This window comes from Urocampus carinirostris, chromosome 6, assembly GCF_059441175.1.
Source record: "Urocampus carinirostris isolate Australia breed hairy pipefish chromosome 6, RoL_Ucar_1.0, whole genome shotgun sequence".
In the NCBI taxonomy this organism is placed as follows: Eukaryota; Metazoa; Chordata; class Actinopteri; order Syngnathiformes; family Syngnathidae; genus Urocampus; species Urocampus carinirostris.
Window position 1 is genome coordinate 42,796,782 of NC_142354.1, and position 22,367 is coordinate 42,819,148.

At 39.6% G+C, this 22,367-nt stretch overlaps 2 protein-coding genes across 2 annotated transcripts in view; both read right to left on the minus strand.

Moving 5' to 3' along the window:
* The window catches only part of mybl2b (MYB proto-oncogene like 2b), a 30,229-nt gene extending 29,739 nt beyond the window's left edge, over positions 1–490 (minus strand). Inside the window, exon 1 of the mRNA XM_088337282.1 lies at positions 255–490. Within this exon, the coding sequence (XP_088193408.1) occupies positions 255–274 (20 nt within the window). The 5' untranslated portion in view covers positions 275–490. The remainder of the gene's footprint in view (positions 1–254) is intronic.
* Positions 491–4,223: 3,733 nt separating this feature from the next.
* On the minus strand, positions 4,224–20,750 carry ift52 (intraflagellar transport 52 homolog (Chlamydomonas)). The gene is made up of 13 exons (XM_088339055.1): positions 19,984–20,750; positions 19,822–19,909; positions 17,463–17,592; positions 17,283–17,361; positions 13,389–13,460; positions 13,164–13,290; positions 12,999–13,082; positions 11,383–11,451; positions 11,148–11,302; positions 10,980–11,067; positions 4,606–4,714; positions 4,378–4,523; positions 4,224–4,296 (listed from the first exon to the last, which is right to left on the minus strand). Exons 1-13 carry the CDS (start codon positions 20,100–20,102, stop codon positions 4,255–4,257), a joined length of 1,308 nt encoding a protein of 435 aa, XP_088195181.1. The 5' UTR covers positions 20,103–20,750; the 3' UTR covers positions 4,224–4,254.
* Between the last annotated feature and the right edge of the window lie 1,617 nt (positions 20,751–22,367).

Below are 22,367 nucleotides of genomic sequence, written 5' to 3' on the forward strand. Positions count from 1 at the left end.
TGGTTAAACTTACACGGATAAAAAAACTTACCACGATTACTGAAATCACAAGTACCAAACAGTGCAGAAAAGTACTACACTTGTGCCTGTTTTACGTGCTAGTCCAGTCGGAAAAGGCGGCATACTCCATAATCAATGGAGGTCAGCTACTTCCCCGTATCAACTTATAGAGTTTGCCAACTAAAGTTTTAAAATTAGTCCGAGATCAAATCAATGTTATCGAAATTGAAATTGACAAAAAATTGGGATCTTACCCGCGCGGCCACCAGGACATTTCCCTCTGTTTTTCTGTTGAAGATCCAACGGCTGGTCCTTGCACGTCATGTGCAAAAAATGGATCCGATTGCTTTAGGCTGCACTGCCTTTTTGGAGTGGGAAAATTATGTTATTTTTTGCGCTTTCCTGTTGCTTTTAGCATGCAGGGAATTTAGCGCCCGCCAGCCCGCCTGCCTTGTCAGTCCGCGCTCTGGGATTCCTATCTCGCGCCTTTCCGGAGACATTGAACGCGCGGTGACGTATTGCGCACTGGGCGTGCGCGGTAACACAACCTTCGAGGGATAGAGCGCTGTGATTCGACTAGTGGTCAGAAGGCAGAATGCTAAAATTAAACCGTCCGGGCCAATGTTCCCTGTAATATTCCACGGGTGTGAGCGTTCACACAAAGTCGGTGAGCAACGCTTGAAATAACAGTGAGCAACAGCAATCCCAAGTGTGGCAACTAAATCATTAGCAAACATGTCCAAAACTTGACATCAAGTTACATTTTGCTGAGTTTCCGGCAATACAAAATTATTTTTCTCTTTTGAATGAATTGACTCATTTATTATTACAAAGGTTGCAGGGCCTACAAACGTCATTTGTTTTTACAACAATTCATAGACAAGATTTCCATTTCTTTTTTTTCCTGGTATCTTTTGTCACATGATATTAACATTTTTGGGGGCTTATTGAGTCGGTTGCACGATACACAACTGTATTGAATCACATTTTTAGTGGAAGCACAATGTTGGCGACAAGATTCACTTGATATCATTGGTAATTATTTGGATGCAACACAAACTTCTTCTTTTTCACTGTTTTTTTCCATTTTCTTTTAATCCCTTTGAAAAAAATCTCATTGTGTTTATTTTTTCCTAGCTGTTACTTTTATCTTTTTGTTCACTATTTACTTTTTTTCCCTAGTTTCTTTCTTTTCTTTTTTTTCTGGCTTTTTTCTGAATTGTTACTTTTTTTTCACTTCCTTTTGTTTCTTTTTTTCTCAGCTTTTCACTAATTTTTCATTTTGGTATTTTTTTCTTTTTCGTTCTATTCCCCCTTCCTTTTAGTCATTTTGTGCATAATTTTACATAATATTTGGTCATATAGGGATGAAAGAAGCAAAAACAACCTGAAGAGCTGTTTAGGAACCGAAAAAGCTGGTTCCTTTTAGTGAGCCGAGTCAAAGAAGCCGGTTCTCGAAAAACTCTACTGACTTTACTCAACTTTGTTCTACTTCGACATTGACTTCAGAATATCACATTTAGAACACAACCATCAGGGGAACCCTTGTATTTTTACCTTCATGCACTGATACTTTGACTTAATTGGCTTCTTAATTAGCAATTTCGAGCCCTGATTTTTGTGAGCTGGCTAGATTTTCTTGTGCGCTGAGAATGTGCGGGCAGTGCTTGATTGCGCACGCGCGCAGCTTAGAGGGAACATTGGTCCGGGCCCTTTTCCACTAAAATGAAAATGACTCCCAAAATTCGTTTTATACACTGTACTGTTTAGTTTGAAGGTACAGTCAGCATTGGGGGACAAAACATCACTAACTTCTGTTTCGCTGATGATATTGCCGGACTGTCAGACAAACAGGAACTTAGAGATCTGGTCAACCACTTGGAGAGGCATCGGCCCAGTATAGTATGGATATGTGAATTTCCCTGCAGGGGATGAATAAAGTATCTATCTATCTATCTATCCATCCATCTATCAGCACAGAAAAAAACAACAATAGTAATGACCAACAACCGCCAAGGTATTACACAACAATGTACTTACATGTACTTGATTCGGCTGTCACCGCGGAACGGTTGAGTTAGCTCTATCTCCAATTGAGGGGCCCAGAAACAGTCGGGGTCTTGTTTTATTGTTTTGATCCAGGTCTTCTGCTGACCCCCACAGCGTTACATCCAGCCCTGCAGCGGTCTATGGGTTCACAGAATTTAGCTAACCTGCATTGGCTCCCTGTTAGCTTAAGATGTGATTTTAAGGTTCTGTTGGTATTATACAAAATCATGCATGGACTTGCTCCCTCATATCTTTCGGATTTCATTTCCCACTATGTTCCGGTCCGGAGCCTTCGCTCTGAAAACGCTGGTCTACTAAGGATCCCAAGACCCAAGAAGAAATCCGCAGGTTGGAGAGCGTTCTCCATCCGAGCCCCGGTGCTGTGGAATGCTCTTCCCCCTTGAGATCCGATCTGCAACCTCAGTGGAAATGTTTAAATCTAAGCTTTAAACACACTTCTACTCTATAGCATATGAATAACCTAGATTTTATAGTGATAATATGTGTATTATTTGCTCTCATGTAGGTTTTAGAAGAGGGGATGGTGCCATAATAGTCTGTAGTTTGCAATAGTCTTTGATCTGTGCAGCCCTTTGAGACTCTTTGTGATTAAGGGCTATACACATAAACATGATTTGACTTAACATGACTAGATGAAATTGCTCGATTGTCTAGAAAAGGCATGGCCAAACCAATGCAGTCGTCTAATGAGGATGGTTTGCGAGAGAAAATGTCTTGCAGCGGGTGTGCTCCATAAGGTTAGATATGAAATGCTGGCGAAACCGAAGGCCGTGGCGTAGACAAGTCAAGTCATCTTTATTTGTATAGCCCTAAATCACCAAGAGTCTCAAAGGGAACACCTCAATGAAATGAAATGATCTGCATTTATATAAAAGCGCTTTACAGTGTGCTTCACATTTCCCAATAGCGGCCGTGCAGCCATGTAAGGCGCTAGCCTGCTTATTGGGGGCATTAGGGGTTCAGTGTCTTACCCAAGGACACTTCGACATGTAACACGGAGGAGCCGGGATTCGAACTATGATCTCTTGATCCCAAGACAAGCGCTCTACCTCCTGAGCCACTGCCGCCACTGTGCTTGCCCGCCAACTATGAGAATCAGCTCGTCTTCAGGTTGAAGTTTGTTCATTTCTGTCCACATGAAATGAAATGATCTGCATTTATGTAGCGCTCTTCAAGTCAAGACTTCCCAAAGCGCTTTACAGTGTCCTTCACATTTCCCGATAGCGGCTGTGCAGCCATGTAAATAACCACTTCCCGTCACCCCGCGTTTGTTCCGCCCCTCCTTTTTCACTCGCCCGTGCAAAACATATCAGAATAAGTGTCTAAAATAAATACAAATAAATACATTACAAAAATATACAGTTTCAAATACATATTATACATGGTTACACATATTTACAAAGAAAGACGGTACACCGAGAGAGTTTTCAAAGCTTTAATAATAATAATAATAATATAACTTTCATCCCAAACGGTGCCTGTGACAGGGCAGTTAATGGTAGCAACACGCTCGCAACACAGTAAACGGGTCTGGTAAAAAAACATACCGTACTTGTAAAAATGAAGGTAAACCGTCTTCATCTTCTTCCTTAGAACTGAAGCCATCAAATGAATTACATTATTTTTAATGGGAAAGTGTCGGAAAGAAAGTTTGTCATATAGACCTTTTGTACTTGAGCGCCGCTGGCTGCCGTTAGAAAAATTACATAAATTGGCCGCATCACTGAATAAGCCGCAGGGTTGAAAGTTTGGGTAAAAAGTAGCGGCTTATAGTCCGGAAATTACGGTAGACTGATTTTAACTCAAATGGATCACAACAACCGCCCGATTCACATTGGGAAATCTCAAAATACCTCCTAAGATCTATAAAATTTATATAAGTCACCCTTTTTGACTTTAAAACTGTGAATTTCTCCTAAAGGTGAGAGATTTCCAATCCTGAAAAATATATAGCTCATCCTAGGTGGTTTACCATTGTACAGAGTTTATTTTTCAGTGAATGGGGAAAATGATTGCCTTGATTCGAATTTCAATTTTTTTGGTTGACAAAAACTAGCAGATAAAACCATTAAGCTAAAAACTAAAAATTGTCGTAATTTGCAGTTGACCAAAACTTGACTAGACGAAAATAGAATAAGGTTGACAAACTGTGATGAGATGAAAAACATTCGCTTCAATTTTTAATCATGATGGAGTGAATCGTGTTTCCGTGTTAACGTCTTGATCCTAAAATAAAAAAAAAACACACACTCATAATTAGTCCACTTCATGGATGAGCAGTAAATGTAACTCTTGCAGAGCTCTCACTTGATTGAGTTTCTTGAACTCTGAAACTTGGAAAAAAATGTGCTCCAGTATGTGCCTTGCATCTCTGCGATCTTTGTGCAATTTGGGGGTCACACCAAGAATTCCACCACATTTCCTTATATAAAATTCAAGGTCTTCATCTGTACCTGTAAGTAGAATGGAAAAAAAGGGTTATGACATTGCCCTTCATCATACCTGTCCATTTCCTTTAGTTTATTGTCCACTTACATTTATTGGTGAGCTGTGCTAAGCGGACTTTCTCAGAAGAAAACGCTTCGTCTAAATCAAAGAGATCCAGCGTTGGTGGGGACAAATCACTCAGAATTGGAGGAAAGACCTAGAAAATAAACAAATATTTCAATCTGCTGATGTTTGAAACCTGGAAAAGTACCGTAAATTCCGGACTATAGAGCGCACCTGATTATAAGCTGCACCCACCACATTTTAAGAGGAAAAACGATTTTGTACAAGCCGCACCTGTATTTAAGCCGCATGCGCCCACATTAAAAAAATGTAACACCCAACCAAAACCCGACTTTAAGTCCCGCGATTGAAACTGATTGTCCTTCAACAAAGTACACAGTCCAAAAATCACAGCCGGCGAAATGAACGGAAAGGTTTGATGCAGACCTGCAGAGTCCAGGTCCTGTTGAAAGTAATCCAAGGAAAAAAGTGAATATTTCCAAAGGTAAGGGTGGGAAGAATATATATCCACTTAGGGTGGTCCTTAATGGGGGTCGAAATTTTTTTGGGGGAAATATTGGGCTCTGACCCCCCGCATATGTTCTTATATCGATAAAAACACACTGTGTGCAATTTTGAACAATTTGGATAATATTTAGAGGTAGCTCAACGACTTTGAAATTTCCCAAAATGGTAAAATTTTGGCAATTTTCGAGAAAAAAACGGAAATCTTAACCCTATGTGTACGGCGTTTTAGAACATCCAATTTCAGTCCATTGCTTATAATTGTAACACAAGAAAAGTTACAAGTAAATATAACAATATTGTATTTATTTTTACCTCAACAGCCACCACCCTTTCGAGGTTTCATTCACTGTGCGTGATCGGCATTTCCAAATAACATCCAAATTTGGGCGTCAATAAAATGAACTAAATTTGCAACTTCACCAACACAGATCATGTGCATTATGCAAAACAGTGTGAAAACAAATCTTACAGTTTGATGTGCATACAGTACAAAAACAATATGATAAGTGAAAATAGAAACAAGCCAACACCAAACAGTCTACCGAGTAAAAGTCGAATAATAATTTCCAAATCACCAGTTCAGAGTTCACATAAAACAGGCCGATTGTCTTTGGAAAAACAATGCGTTTGCTCTCAGTTCAGCAATTATCTCAACGAATCATTAAGTTTATCATTGTAACATAGCCTATCATCAAATGTTGTGTATGTTCACAAAGTGTTCATTTCTGTTTCACGATGGTCTGTTTTTGAGTATTCGGGAACCTTTTGCGATGTTCTGCAACCACCAGTAACAGGTACTGTAATTGTTCTTCATTGTGGGTGAGACGACCATTGAAGTTTTGAATCAGTGCGACGCCTCGCTCTGCGTGGTCATTGATGACAGACAATGCTTTCACCTTGTCACATGCCTCTCTATAATCAATGCGGCCATTCCATGTGGTCGGTTCTGCATCCAAGAAGCTGGTGGAGATCTCGAGAAGCTGCAGCAGCTTGATGGTATTAGTGGTTGCAAAATCTGCGAGTTTCTTGTCATTGACGCACTTCAGATCCACCTGGCCTTTAACTTCTGGTTCTTCCGCTCCTGGGGTTGACTTCATGGCACTCGAGATGTCAGTTTTCGTTTCATGCGATACGTCGGGATCAAAAAGGGACAAGCCAACAAGGACTTCAGAAAGATACCAGAGATGAGTTGCAAACTTTTTGCTTGTCGCTTGAGAGATGGCTTTGTTGATGTTCCCATAGTTCACCAGGTCCTTTAGAAAAGCGAGATCATGGCGAGGAGCACTGGCTGCCACAGGACACAGGAACCAAGCCTTAACATATATCCTAGCATAGAAAAGACACACGTCACGAAGACCTTTTTCCTCACGGGCAGTCAGTCGGAACTGGTGTCGAAACATCCACACCTTGAATGAATATATCACCTTGGCCATCCATCTCGCGATTCACTTCTCGCTCAGGTATGCCTCCGAGATAGACAAGGACAAGCTCGAGCAACTCCCGGTAGTCGTCTCTTGGTTGGTTCGCTTGAAGGGTTTCAGAAATGAAACCGTTGAGGCTGTCTCTAACATCTGCGATGTTCTGTCTGGTGTACTCATCACTGTTTGCATTCTGAAAGTCACTGGAGTCGATGAAGCTCCATTGCGTTTTAAATCGCTTGAAGATTTGGATTTCTGGACTAGAAGACGATCCCATGCACGTCCAAAATGCACAACCTGCAATAAGCTCCATGACATGGTGACGGCATCCCAAGTGCATCAGGTCACGGCCAAGCATCTGCTCCAAAAGCACGCAAGCTCCGGATTGGCGACCGGTGTTGGAACTGGTTGTGTCGAAGCACATACCCTTCACCTGATCAGATATACCCCACTGATTTAAGGTGTCTGTCACAGCACGAGCCTGTTCCTGTCCCGTGCCACATCCAAGTTTCGGTACAGCCAAGAGTTGTGAAATTCCAGGTCCAGACACTAAAACTGGTAGCCGATCTACCTTCTCGGAGCCAGTCAAATCACGAAGAAGTTTACCATCCCAGTGAACAACCGTTGAGCTTTTGGATCAAAGGCATGCTTAATAGCTGTGGCCTGTGTTTTTCTGTGTTCATGCCGCTGTCGCCGAATTGAGCTTCGATTTAAAGAGAATTCTGAGAGACCATGTCCCAAAATCTTTGCTGTCTCACTGACAAGAAGCATTGCTTTCCTATCGGAAATACCGGTTCGATCCAGACTAGACGACAGCTCTGGGGAGATGATTTGCTTTCTGCCTCTTTTAGATTGGTTGGTATCGGAAGTTGAGCTACTGCAGGCAACGCTGTCTGGAGAAAAGTTGCCAGACTCCTCCTCATCCGAAGTTTCACTGCTGCCCTCCAATGTCACTGATTGACTCATCGCCTCAATTTCTTGATCGGATCTACGCTTTCTGGTTTCCTCTTTACACTAGGTCTGATATAATGTGCGAAAAATCCTTATTTTTCATACCAAAATTTCAGAGGCCTTGAGCGACCTCTAAATATCCTTTGATTTTGATGAAACTTTGCCTAATTACGTTTTGTATATATTGGAACATATTCAAGGGGTCAGAGCATGAAATTTTAAAAGTCGAAAAATAAGGACCACCCTAATCCACTATTGTCCGCCGCGTCCACAAACACTCCTCTTTACCGGTCCCCACTTCCCGTCAGCCCCTGTTTTTTTTCGCCCCTTCTTTTTTATTCACCCGTGCAAAACATATCAGAATAAGTGTCTGAAATAAATACATTACAAAAATATACAGTTGCAAATACATATTATACATGGTTACACATATTTACAAAGAAAGACAGTACACCGAGTTTTCAAAGCTTTAATAATAATAATATAATGTGCTTCGTTTTGCTTTCGCTTTTAATATAGGTGTACGAAGTGTTTTAGCCCTTTTTTTTATTTTTACTCGTTCATGTTGGCGTAATCTTTCGTACGGAAGATTACGATAACGCAAACGTACGATTAGCCTGGGTTAGCTTTATGTTTACGTTAAACATTCAAGGTAAACATTCAGGGTGTTGGAACGGAGCCCAACATTCAGGGTGTTGGAACGGAGCCCCCTTTCCAATGAAGCGCTCACCACTTGTTGTGGAGACCCGGGTGCTAAATGACTTGTAAACGACCTGATTTTTTTATTTTTACACGTTCATGTTAGCGTAATCTTTCGTACGGAAGATTACGATAACACAAACGTAGGATTAGCCTGGGTTAGCTTTATGTTTACGTTAAACCTTCAAGGTAAACATTCAGGGTGTTGGAACGGATTAAAATGAATTACATTATTTTTAATGGGAAAAATGATTTCGTGATCGAACAAATCGGTTTTTCGAACAGGGTTCTGGAACGGATTATGGTCGAGAACCGAGGTTCCACTGTACTTAGTAAAAACGCTTTAATTTTAACAAGCACCAGTTAGTGTGGGTGAAACCATCTTAGGATCAGTGTTAACCCACCGTGCAAAAACTGGTTGAAAAGTCATTGGCAAGACGTTAAAAAGAAGCCAACGTTCCATGCAAAAGATGTATTTTTCTACCAGTTAATTAGACACATCTATGTTTGGATTACATTAAAAAATATAAAATCAACCATGACTATTTTTGGACTAAATTCGGGCCATGTTGGATGTGCTTAATACAACCCAATTTGAGACCAAAGCATACCAGACCATAACGGAATGCCCAGATTTCGTCTAGTGCTGGGTGGGAACATTAAGAACAGCGCATGGAGACCACCTTTCTGTTTTATGAAATGAAAATGAAATGAAATGAAATGAACTGCATTTATATAGCGCTTTTCAAGTCAATGACTTCCTGAAGCGCTTTACAATGTGCTCCACATTTCCCAATAGCGGCCTTGCAGCCATGTAAGGCGCTAACCTGCTTATTGGGGGTATTAGGGGTTCAGTGTCTTACCCAAGGACACTTCCGACATGTAACACGGACGAGTCGGGATTCGAACTGGGATCCCTTGATCCCAGAACGAGCGCTCTACCTCCTGAGCTACTGCCGCCCCGTTTTAGGCTGTTGTCTTTTTACCTAAGGCTGATAGTGTAAATATTTAACCAGCAAATGAACTTATTTATTTCACATCCGGGTTTTGTGATGGAAGGCAGACACAGTGCATGTTTTTGTTAGACTACTTTTAATATTACCAATGTGCTAATTAGTGTAATGGGTAGTTTTACATAGAGTGCAAACGTCTTTAACCACAGGTTAATTAATTTGATTTTAATAGCAGCCCATCTAACTGCACATAGGGGAAGGAGGCATGGCCTTGTGTTATTTTTAAAGTATGAAGCTATTGTGTTGTGTGCCAAAGGTTTTTAGTCCTTCAACAGAATAATGCATTTTTAATTTTGGCAGTTTTGCAGTAACGATAACCTATAAAATTAAAATTGATTAATCCTTGTTTGACATTTAGCACAGAAATCAAACTTAAACCGAATTAATTTGATCATATCTATTTTATCTTTTCAAAAGGCTGCTGTTTTATTTTTATTTTTTTATAAATGCAGGTTGCGTTTTATTGCACTTTTTGTTGCTCAGATAATCCTCAAAATAAAAATGACATAAAAATTGATTTCTTGAATTTTATCAAAGCAATGAAATATACTGCAGTTCATCTCATCTCATTAGCTGCACCGCTTATCCTCAGTAGGGTCGCGGGGGTGCTGGAGCCCATCCCAGCAATCATCGGGCAGCGGGCAGGGGACACCCTAAACTGGTTGCCAGCCAATCGCAGGGCACACAAGGACAGACAACTCCCTTGCTCATTAACACCTAGGGACAATTTGGACAGGCCAATCCACCTGAAATGCATGTCTTTGGAATGTGGGAGGAAACCGGAGTGCCCGGAGGAAACCCACGCAAGCACGGGGAGAACATACAAACTCTGCACAGGAAGTACGGTAGCTGGATATGAACCAACACAGGAGGTTCCCAAGACCTTAGAACTGTGCTGCCCTACTGCAGTTCAATAATATTTTTTTTGAAGTTAAACTTGACGCGGTATCCTACAACAGGGTAGTCATGTGGTACATCATTCTCCAATTATTTGTTTTGATAGTAGGCTATAGAATTACATACTGCATGTGTTGCATTTAATTTAAGGCTTATAAAAAACATTAACAATGACTAAAATTTGGTTCGCTAAGAAGACAAATCCATCCATGTTTGATCAAACTCATAGGTATCCAATTTTTAACCTGCTGTTCACTAATGAAGTTACAATGAGTAACGGATCATAAACAATTACAGCTCATCCGTTGCATCTACAGCGAACCCTTGATTATCGCAAGTGTTACATTCCAAAAACAACCCGTGATAGGCAAAATCTGTGAAGTAGAAACCTTTATTTTGTTACAATCATGACACAGTTGAATACTTACACATAGAAACCAAAGAACAAATCATTTTTACAGGCTCGGGCAGTTTAACGAATAAAAGTATTGTATACAATGGCTGTAGACATTTATTTTTGTTTTGACAACAAACCTGTTATTAGGGACTGTTTAGGCAGAACACAATTCATGAAAAAAGCAATTGCGTGAAAGGAGAACCGTGTCATAGTGAGGTATTACTGTATTTATGTGTTTGTAAGGTGAGCCCGGAGAAACAGTAATGCATTTTTTTAGTTGGCAGTCTGCATCCAAGCTGGACTTTGCTGGTTATTTAATTTTCTTTTCGCAATATTTATCAGAAAATCGTACTTAGATGAGTGAAATTACACACAATAATATTGTAAAGATTATTCGACTTTTTTTTTTTTTTTTTTTTACAAAATGAAATAAATAATTGACATTTTCCAGAGATACTTTTTTAATTAATAATAATTATTATGGGGGAAAACCAGGAATGTGAAAGAAACACTTACAGCAGGTTGAAGTTGAGGCATGGGGGTCTCAAACTGGGGTGCAATCAGCTGAAGTGGCTCCTCTTTGACATTAAGATGTTTATACACACTGAGGAAAACAATGCAACAAAACTATGTTAGTCTGTCGTATCGTGAGACCGAAATGCTCCCGGCGCTTTTCAATTTTACCTGAGCACTTGAGGTAATGTGTCTGTTGAGATACTGTAAAAGGAAATATCTAGAAGAGAAGTGAAATCTTTGGGGTTTTCATCCCCCTCCTGGAAGTAATATGTGAGTTGTTCTGACAAACATTTGATGTGTGGCAACATGACGTAATCTGTAATCTGGATGGAAGAAAGACAAGTGTTTGAGGTGGACATCATGTCACTTTATTGTTTCTAATCGGCGAATCGCGTGGCCTTACTTCTGGATCTTCTGCATCGATCTGATTCAGCTGAATACTGTCTGTCATGATCCACTGGAGCACAACCCCCTGCAATGACAGAGTGGAGTAACACAGGATGAACAGCCAATTATTTATTTTTTTTTCTATCTAAAAGTCAAAGACTCTACATTCCATGCGTGTAACTCATCGCCCGGGAGACCTTAAAATGTCTGAGCGTCTAACAATAAAAAGGGTCAAAAAAATGTGATTTCACCAAAACTACATTTCCCACAATGACTGGATCAGCGCTACTACATTCAATTATTTCTCTATATATATATGCCAATGTGTGTAAACGAGTCCTCCATTGTCCTAAATATTTACACAAACACCTCTGCATACATGATTAATTTGTTCCACGATGGTGCTCATATCTAGAATTGCTTGTGTCTCAAGTTAATTTTTCTGATATGAAATAACTAAAAACCATCATATTTGTTACCGTTCTCCCAAATGCATCCAAGTTAACCTTAAACAACTATTAAAAAAATCTTCTGATCACTTAAAGACATTGAAATAATGATAGAACATAAAAATGGAGAAATAAGATGAATAAGACGATAATAAAATGACTTACCGGTATTACTGTTTTTAATTAATAACTTTATGTGTAAGTGACATTTTTAATGCAACTGTATTGTTTATGTTTCGAATAATTACTACAGTCATAGTTACTTTACGTAAGGTGTTAGTTTCCCTTATTTTACATCCCAATTCTATTTCGTTATATTATAAAATAGATCAGGCTCTTTGAGGACAGCCATTACGCTTATGCGGCAATCAGTGAAGATGAGTTTGCCACCCCTGCCATAAACGTCGTTTTTAGGTAAAATTTCGTGTACCGTATTTTCCACACCATAAGGCGCACCTCAAAGTCTTAATTTTTTTCAAAAGCTGACCATGCGCCTTATAATACAGTGCGCCTTATATATGGATCATAATTAAGTCGCAAAGTCTTGCAACTAATGAAAGCAGCCGCCGACGAGATTTTCCCCCAAACGCGAAGTAGTCCACGGTGTATGCTGGAATTTATATAGCGGCGTTTCATTGGCTAACCAATGTGTCAATCATCATTTGAATCGATCACTATTGGCTAAAGTTATTCAGAGGTAAAGGGGGCGGATCCTTTTTATCATTTACAGGGTCTTTTTTTTAATTAAACTCAATTCCAAGTGTTTATTGTCATATGCACAGTAAAGTTACGAGCGAAAAAGAAAATAGAAACTAAGGAATGGTTGGCATTTCTAGAATCCCAAGACTTTAACCATCCGAATGATATTTGGAAGGATGCATTTGAGTGACATCGTACGGACACCGCATCCGCACGTGTCTACGGCACGGATTTGCTTCTTTGCAAGCTTTCGGAATGTTAAGGGGGTAATACGTTGTACTGAACTATCTGACTGTTTTGTCCACGTTCCCATTGTAGCGCCTTATAATCCGGTGCGCTTTATGTATGGAAGATATAGGACCAAAAACTATTTTTTGGGGGTGCACCCTATAACCCGGAGGGCCCTATAGTGCGGAAAATACGGTAATATGTTTTTCTGACTACATTTACAGATTACATTGTATGGACACAAATCAACACTCACCAGAATTTTGTTGTTATCCTCTTTGTCTAAAAACATATCACTGAACATCTGGCAGGAACCAACAACTACCAATTTGCCTGTTCCCTAAGTAAGAAACAGAACGTCATATTGGAAAATCACAAGTATTTGGTAACAAAATGACTATTTAGACTGCTGAGTGCAGACCTCTCCCTGATAGAAGGACACGACAGGCCGGTGGAGTGGGAAGCAGATGGATCCAGTTGAAAGAATCGCCACCGACGGCTTTATCACATTTAGTGTAGCACCATAAGGGTACACAAATGAGAGAGCCCTCCATGAACACAAAACAGAACAAAGTTGATTACAGGGCATGTGGAGACTAAACTATTCAACTCAAGATAATTAGATACACCAAAATAATTCATTTACTGTGTGTTGTTTTCAAAACGGTCTTCTTCAGTTATTCCTTCCGTTGATTTTCCAGCAGCTCGACCGATCTCCCTGGACAAAAAACAAGTAATATCTTAATGCAAGAAAAGAAAAGTAAAGGAAGTCAATTCATGGTTATTTGTGTAGCCCTTAATCACAAGATGTGTTGAATAGCTGTACAGACTACTAACACAATTTCTGAATATGGATAAATATTGTGTAGACCAGTCGTTCACAAACGAGGGTAAGCACAATGATGTGGGCACAATGCATCCAGAAAGTATTCACATTTCAACTTTTCCACGATTCCTTATCTTACAGCCTCGTTCTGAATTTGATCCAATTGTTTTTACCTCAAAACAATACAAATGTAATGACAATAAGATTTTTTATTCTTATTTTTTTAGATGTTTCAAAGTTGACCTCAGGTGAATGCTGGTTCAACTGATCATCCTTGAGACGTTTCTACAGCTTATTCTGAGTGCAGCTATGGTGTATTCAGTCTATAGTTAGCTCACCCCCATTTTGTTTCAGTTCTGATGGGATGTTGTTGATTCCTAGAGACTTTCCGTTCATCAGTGTGAAGCACATTGTAAAGCGCTTTGGGAGGTCTTCATTGACTTGAAGAGCACTATATAAATGCAGACCATTTACCATCATCAGCGTGTTAATTGCTGCCTCTACTCTGAGGATAGGGAAGTCGTCACTCTACTCTGGGCCGGAATTCTTACGGACCTCAGGGTCTCCCTGTGTCGGGTGGTTGTAGAGTTTTTGCTTGTTTAGCTTGTGTGAGGTCTTTTACAGTCTGGAAGGCTTTCTTTGAATTCTTCTTGTGGAGGCACTAATCTAACTGCGAGCAATAGTCTTCGATCCATTTCTCCTTTGCTTCTCTCAAGCTTTTTTAAATTTTCTTGTTGGCTGCGCTATACTTTGCTGCTCCTCCAGGGCTGTTTCTTTTCTTTGTAAGTTCTTGTCTCGTGTGGCACTGTTGGAGAATTTTGTTTGTAATCCATGGCTCTATCTTATTCCGCTTTTTTCCTACATTTTGCTGCTTCGGTCATTGTTTCTGAGAACTTGGTGGTCAGGGTGTTGACATCTTCGTCCAAGACGAGTAAAGGAGCAAACTTCCTGCCGTTAAAGCTCTCGACCACCTGTGGGTCTTTTAGTCGCCCAAGGTCAAACTTGATCCGTGGGTTCCATGACTTCTTAATGTCCTGGAGGCGAACACGCAAGTTCATCATGACCAGGTTGAGATCGGTTACCAGATCGGCCCCTGGATATGTGTGCGTGCTTGCCGTCTTGATTCCACTTTTGAAACACGGTGGAATCATGACGTAGTCTACCTGACTGTGGTGGATTCCATCCGGGTGGTGCCATGTCCATTTTCTGGAGTTCTTGTGGTTGCCATTAGTGTTTGCCAGAACACAGTTGTTGTAGCTAACGAGTTCAAAAGCTGTTGTCTTCTATCATTGGTTTGTAGGTTATAGCTTGTTTCATGTTTTCTTCCAGTCTCTATGAGCATTCACACCAATTTGGGCGTTCCAGTCGCCTTGCAGAATAAGGATATCTTTCTTTACTGCTTTCTCTATAATGTCTTTAACCTGGGCATTAAAGTCCTCAGATACTTCATCATTTTGTTCTAAATTCGGTGTGTAGGCCTTGATGACTGTGATGTTGAACAGCGAGGCACTAATGCGAACTGTGATGAGCCGGCTTAAGATTGGGCAACATCCTAATACAGGGGCCTTGATGTTTTTGTGTACCAAGACATCCACATTGTACGTGTGCTTGTTTGCTTCTCCACTATTGCAGAAAAAACGGCCCTCATCAGTTGTCATTTCTGCAAAGTTGTACCATTTGATTTTACATGGACCCAAAAGGCCCCAGAAATAACTTTCCACCTTGTAGATGAGTTCTTTTAACTTTCCTTGTTGATTCAAGGTGTGGAATGTGGCAATGGTAAAGGTGTTCCTACCATGCAATCTAGGTGTCACACACTTATCACCTCCAACCTAGTAGCGGAAGGCGCGATCCTTTTTGAACCGGGCCCCAATCGAGCCGGTATCTAGAGTAAGTTGTTGGTGTCCATCACATAGTGTGTCTTGGGCAAGTACAGCCTATCGGCACCTATCCCTCTCCAGACCATTTTTTGGAGTTGGGGTTTGCTCCCCCATGTGAAACAGCACTGGTTTCCATGGTTATCAGTAGCAGGAGAAGCCTCCTGATCGGACTATGCGTACATCAAACACACAAAAATAACACAAACTAACACCGCACAAACTTTCTCCATATGTAAAGAACCAATAAGTACATTAAACATATACAATTAACGCAAACGTTTTCTATACTTACCTGAACGATTTTTTTCTCAGAATACCTCAACAGTTGCTTAACATTACCTTAGCGTTGACATCAGTTCATCGTTAGCTTAGCAACCGTGCACCCTTGCGTGCAGTACACATTTAAACTAACACAAACAATGTTATTGATATTTAAATGTAAATTAATACATATATTTTAGAACACATTACTCCGACCCATTACATGTCATAGTTATCATTTCACGTCTCAATGCTCAAAAAATGTAAATTAATTAATATCCTGTTGGCAGAAATGGTTTTGCTCAGTATTATCAATTTTATTTTACTGTATTTTTCATGAAAAACAAAGAAAAAAAGTAATACCCAAGTTGCAACATTTTTTGATAAGGAAGATGGATTATTTTGCCATATTCAATCAATATATCACAACTTTATAATTCCTAAAGTAACTAGTTAATATTTTCTGCTTACAGGTTAAGAAGAGTTTTACTTAGAAAAATACATTTGAATATATATTAGTTTTAGTGCGCCTGGTGTCACGAGAGTAATCTGTTATTGAATGTAGGTAAAACTAAGGAGATGATAATAGATTTCCGTACTAAGCCTCCCCCGCATGTGCCACTGTCAATTAATGGTAGTGAGGTGGAACTGGTCCATTCATTCAAGTTTCTGGGTACTTACTTGTCAGCTGACCTCACATGGACTGTCAATGCTACTGATATTCTAAAGTCAGCCAGACAAAGGCTCTACTTCCCTCGTCAACTCAAATCATTCGGAGTCCGTCAATCCATTCTAGTCAATTTTTATCGTGCTATCATTGAATCCGTTTTAACTAGGTCAATCGCAGTTTGGTTTGGTTGCGTCAATCAGAAAGAATTGTCAAAGATAGAATCAGTAGTGAGGACGACAGAGGAAATAATAAGTACTGGCCTCCCGTCCCTGCAAAGTTTCTACATCGATCGAACTAGAAAACGGACACTAAAAATGATAGACGATCCCAGTCACCCTGCTCGCAGGTACTTTGATGACCTGCCGTCAGGTCGCTGTCTTCGCTCCATTGCGAGCAAGACTACACGTCTTAAAGAGAGTTTTTACCCTTCCGCTATCCGTATGTTCAACTGGAATTGATTTAGGTTATTATGTATAGTATTATTATGCCAACGGCGTTCCTCCGACCTATTCTACTCTAGTCTTGTTATTTACATATTCTTTCTTTTTAAACTATTCTATATAATGACCTTGTATTATACACTACAATATTTTTTTACTCTATTCTTTTAAATCTATGATTTTATCATTATTGAGTGCTCTCGCGTCAAATGATTTCTTGTATATATCATGCTTATGGTTTATACTGGCTGAATAAATAAATACAATACAATACAAAAAGCATTTGTGTTATAATTATTTTATGGTTTTTATGGTATTTTTAATATGAGCTACAAAGCTAAAAATGTACTTATAAATATCCTCAACCAAAATACTTAATATTTAATGTGGCGTACGTAACTAAATACAGATTGATAACCACCGGCATTGACAATATCATTTTGTAGCAAACATATCAACAAACCTGTTTAACACACCATCAGACACAAGTGCTTCCTTGGGATGATAGTACTTGTGATAGTACCTAGTCCGAAAAACAGCATCTGTAATATCGCAAATCAATAAAACCAAACAAGATTAGCAAAAACATTAACTGACAACCAACAACGATAATTGTGGCAAAAAAACATAAAACCATATGCACCACTGTTAACCATAACTCCAAAATCTTCTAGTAGAAAATTGATGTTTGTGTCAAACTTCTTTTCTCCTCCTTCCCCAAGCATGACGAGGATATTGCCTCCACTGTCCAGGTATTTTTTCAGAACTTCCAGCTGAAACAAGAGAAAAGTGGGTACATAAATATGCAGGCAATGGTCTGATCAAGATCAGAATATTGACGATATTCAGGTTGTAATGTAAAGCCACGCAAACCCACACAGAAATATGATTATGCTGTCGGTCTGGCAGCAAATAGTCAAATTGAAAGAGTTGGTTACTATTTTGGGCTTAATTGTGCATGAGTACCGGGCTCAACTGATCTGGCTATTTGTGTGCATTTTTGCACATATTCTCTATTCAAGTTGTTTTCTTGTTCCACGGGTGCCTAATAAAACTGTGGACATTTAGTACAGAAACGAATGATACGAACTAACGTGCAATACACCTCTAATGTCTAATAATTGATTTATTTTGGACATTCCCATTTTGTTTTCATTCCCTGTGGTGAAAATGCCACTCTTGTATGCATACGGCGTACACATACATTGTTAGTCCATTACTAGGCATTTACAAGCACGACTTTTAAATACACAAGATGCAGCAATGGAGCACAATTTTGGAATGAGGAAACAAGCATGGTACTTCAGCGATTGTGGTTGGTGACATTAATACTATCTTGTTTTCATGTTAGAAGTTAAATGCAGAAACAATGTAAATTTGCCTAATAACATCGTCCATGCTTTGCATCAATCAGATTATTTGCAAACGCCATATATTCAGGGTTGTTAGTGGGGAAAGAACTGAGAAAAATGATTAAATAATTGTTTGCGAGTTGTGTATTTGGTAAACAAAATAAACTTGATTTGCACATTTGATTCAGTGTTCTCGTTTGCCCGCGTCCCTGCGTCCTCGACGCATTATTTTTGCTGGGGACGCATCGTGTCAAATCAACGTGTGTCCCTGGGACGCAACTTTTTTGACACCAAATTGTCATTATCATTTTTTAACAAAGATTTACCGCACTCCAAACTTTTCGTGAGGCAGATCCGCCATTGGTGTTTTGGTCTCGCGGTTCGAGTTTTCGTCTGCACGCCGATCTCCAGTTTGAGTTGAGTAGTGAAAGTCCGTTTCTTTTTAGAGAACCGGCTTTTTCGGCTCAACTCATTAAAGACAGCCGGCTTTCAAACGGCTCACTTGCTTTGATGAATTATATTACGAATGATTATGTTGTATAAAGAAGTTAAGAAAAAAAGGAAGTATAGAAGGAGAAAATGAAAAAAGACAGGTTTGTGGTGATCCCTTTTATCCGTATATTACCAACAATAATTTAATGCAGAAAAGGAATTATTTGAATAAGAAAATGTATTATTCTACTTAATTATATTTGCATGTATTTTTTTCCTTCTACAGTGAACGTCCTTTTTTTATAATAAACCTTATTTATGTCGAGCAACTCAGTGTCTTACAACAAAATGTTCATTAACAATAGATACGATGTAAGGTAACACATGTACAATATAACATGTTAAACTACATAAATGAACATGTTTGAAAAAAAAAAAAGAAGTTTTTTTTGTATTTTGTAAGGGAAAATACGACAGTTTGTAAGGGCATGGAGCACACTAAATTTTGGGGACCCACAGATCTCTGTTGGGACCCATAGATTTTTGAGCATGCGAGTCCCCGGGACCCATCACTTTTCAGAGGTAAAATGAACACTGTATGATCTTTGTTTATATTTTGGATAGTCTCTCTAACTGTGAGTTAATAGGTTTCGTGTTGTTTGTTTTGTTTCATAGTGCTTAGTAAGGGGAATTGACATAATTAATAAGGAGGGCAATTGGCTGAGGTTGACAGGTTTGCAAGTATCATTTGGTTGTGCCAATCTTATTTTGATGTCACACTGCCACCAAACAGAAAATTGAGATTTTAATAAATGTCACAGGCAGCATGGCGGCGCAGTGGTTAGCGCGTGTGCGGCACAGTTATAAGGTCTTGCGAACCTCCTGTCTGGGTTCAAATCCAGCTACCGGACTTACTGTGCGGAGTTTGTATGTTCTCCCCGTGCTTGTGTGGGTTTCCTCCGGGCACTCCGGTTTCCTCCCACTTTCCAAAGACATGCATTTCAGGTGGATTGGCCGGTCCAAATTGTCCCTAGGTATGAATGAGCGAGCGAGTTGTCTGTCCCCGTGTTCCCTGCAATTGGCTGGCAACCCGTTCAGGGTGTCCCCTGCCCACTGCCCGATGATTGCTGGGATGGGCTCCAGCACCCCCACGACACTACTGAGGATAAGCGGTGCAGCTAATGAGATAAATGTCACTTTTTTATTATGCTTTCATACCTCCGATGCTGTAAACTTCTGTCTCGGGCCTGCAGTTATCCACAACTTGACACCTTTCAGTTTATCTGATGTCAACTCTTCCTTCATGCTGTAGGGGCAATTCATCACGGAAATCAGTTAAAATCAGGAAATGATTCTTATACACAAAACATTGTCACTGACCTTTGAATTTTCCACTGATTCCTGATTTGCTTTTGCATTGATTTGTATCCACTGCTGGTGGTATACATCTCTCTTTTGGATGCATTGAAAACGACTGTGGTGAGTTGTTCTTTCTCCATGGTTTCATTCACTACACGTTCGCTTTTATAAGAATTTCTTCACCCACCGACTAAACCACCTTTTCCATATGACTAACCTAAATTCAGCTAGCACGTTTGTCCACAAAAGTGGCTAAGGGCCACAGTTAGCTCGTTTTGGGTTACTTGCGAAAACATTCCACAATGAATATAAGAAACGGGTTAAACAATTATTGCCTTAGCAAATTTCTTCGTCGTTATTAGCTTAGATGCTAATAGGCGAGCACACGTTAGCCCTTGATGCTATTTGCTAATTTATGTGCCAGATTCTACCTACGATATTATCAAAAGGTCGATGTTAACTTTTATGAACGCAAAAAAAATAACCCGTTTAAGTTAATAATGCTGTTATAAGTTATCTGTTCCGGGTAAATCCAATGAAGAAACCTGTTACTAAGACCTCAAGTATCATAGCAACCATTAGTTCTTCTTCGTCCTCTCATTTCGGGTTGCCAAATCAGTTTGACAGTTTCAGCCAATATCAAAATCGACCCGAGTAAAACCAGCAAGAATGACCAATATTACTATACCTAAATAGTTTTCATTTAAATTTGTTATAAAAACCGATAAATTTAATATCACAAATCCAGAAAATATCCTGTTATGAAGAAATACGAACAGCACGCAGATTAGACAACAAATAGCCAACCCAACTGTCGCCTGTTCTTTCTAAGTCACTGATGTCAAACGGGCGGCCCGCGGGCCACATCAGGCCCGCTAAGGGATTGAATCAGGCCCGCAAGACAACTCAGAGAAGCGCAAGAGAAAAACAAGCTGCAGGTTGAAATAGGTCCACTTGATGTTGCCAAAGCCAGGTGCCTCGAACAAAGACACTGTACTTGTATTTATTTCTCTCTCTCTCTCTCTCTCTCTCTCTCTCTCTTTCTTTTCCACCCCTTTTCTCCCACTCTTCTCTGTCTCTTTCACTCTCTATGTCTCTCTTTTTATCTCCCTTTGTTGCTCTTTGTCTCTTTCTCTATCTGTGTCTTTTAACATCTTTTGTTCTAACTTCCTTTTTTCCTTTTCTCTCTTTTCTCCTTCTCCATACCCTTCGCACTTTCTTTTCTTTTCTTTCCTTCTGTCTTTCTATTTGGATTTCTTTCTTTCTCTCCCTTTCTTTTCCGCCTCTCTCATGACTTTTTATCTTTTGTTTCTTATGCTCTCTCCCTCTCTCTCTTTTTCTTTCTTTGTCCCGCCCTCTCTCATTTTCCCTCCCTCTTTCTCTTTTTTCATTATCTCTCTTTTTCTTTCTCTTTAATCTACTAGTCTGGCCCCCGACAGAATGTTTGTTCTATCGTGTGGCCCCCGAGTTCAAATGAGTTTGACACCCCTGAATCTAGAATCTAAGTGGTGGCGTGTCAGGGTTGTGTAGGGTTACTTTAACTGGATTACTTTCAATTACTTTTGGATGACTCCAATACCAAATATGCTAATAAAAGACAAAAGAAACTAAATATGAATCAAATGATGACTCACAACACGTGGTAAGATTTCTCTCCTGGCTTTGATCTCTTTGATCTCCGGCAAAACGAACATAAAATGCGACAGAAACAAAATGAAAATCAATCCAAACAGCCTTTTGCCGTTCCATGTATTCCGTTACTCCCCAAGCCTGCACAAAATTTAGTCATTTTATTCCTATTTAGTTTCTTTTGTCTTTTATTAGCATATTTGGTATTGGAGTCATCCAAAAGTAATTGAAAGTAATCCAGTTAAAGTAACCCTACCCAACCCTGGAAATTATAAACTAACTCAAAGGGGAGAAGGATCCAATTATTCAAAGATCAGGAAATTTCCAAGAAAAAAGTATTGGATTATCAATCGATACTACCCCGTATTTACTGGGATTAGATCGATACAAACATTTGCAGTATCGCCCACTTCTATTGCCTATAATCAGGGTTGGGTGGGGTTACTTTAACTTGATTACTTTCAATGACTTTTGGATTACTCCAATACCAAATATGCTAATAAAAGACAAAATAAACTAAATATGAATAAAATTATGGGATTAGATCGATACAAACATTTGCAGTATCGCCCACTTCTATTACCTATAATGCATCAGTAAATTGAATTCTCCGCCCCTTCCTAATGACTTCCTCTGCCTCCAGCTGGGTCAATTAGTGAGTTTCTCAGCATTTTAAAAAAGCCATCGGGAGAACATGTCATACTTATTATTTGGATGCCAAGGAGAAACAAATGGATAAATCAGTTCTTCCTAAAGGTGAGTTTAATCCCTTTGTC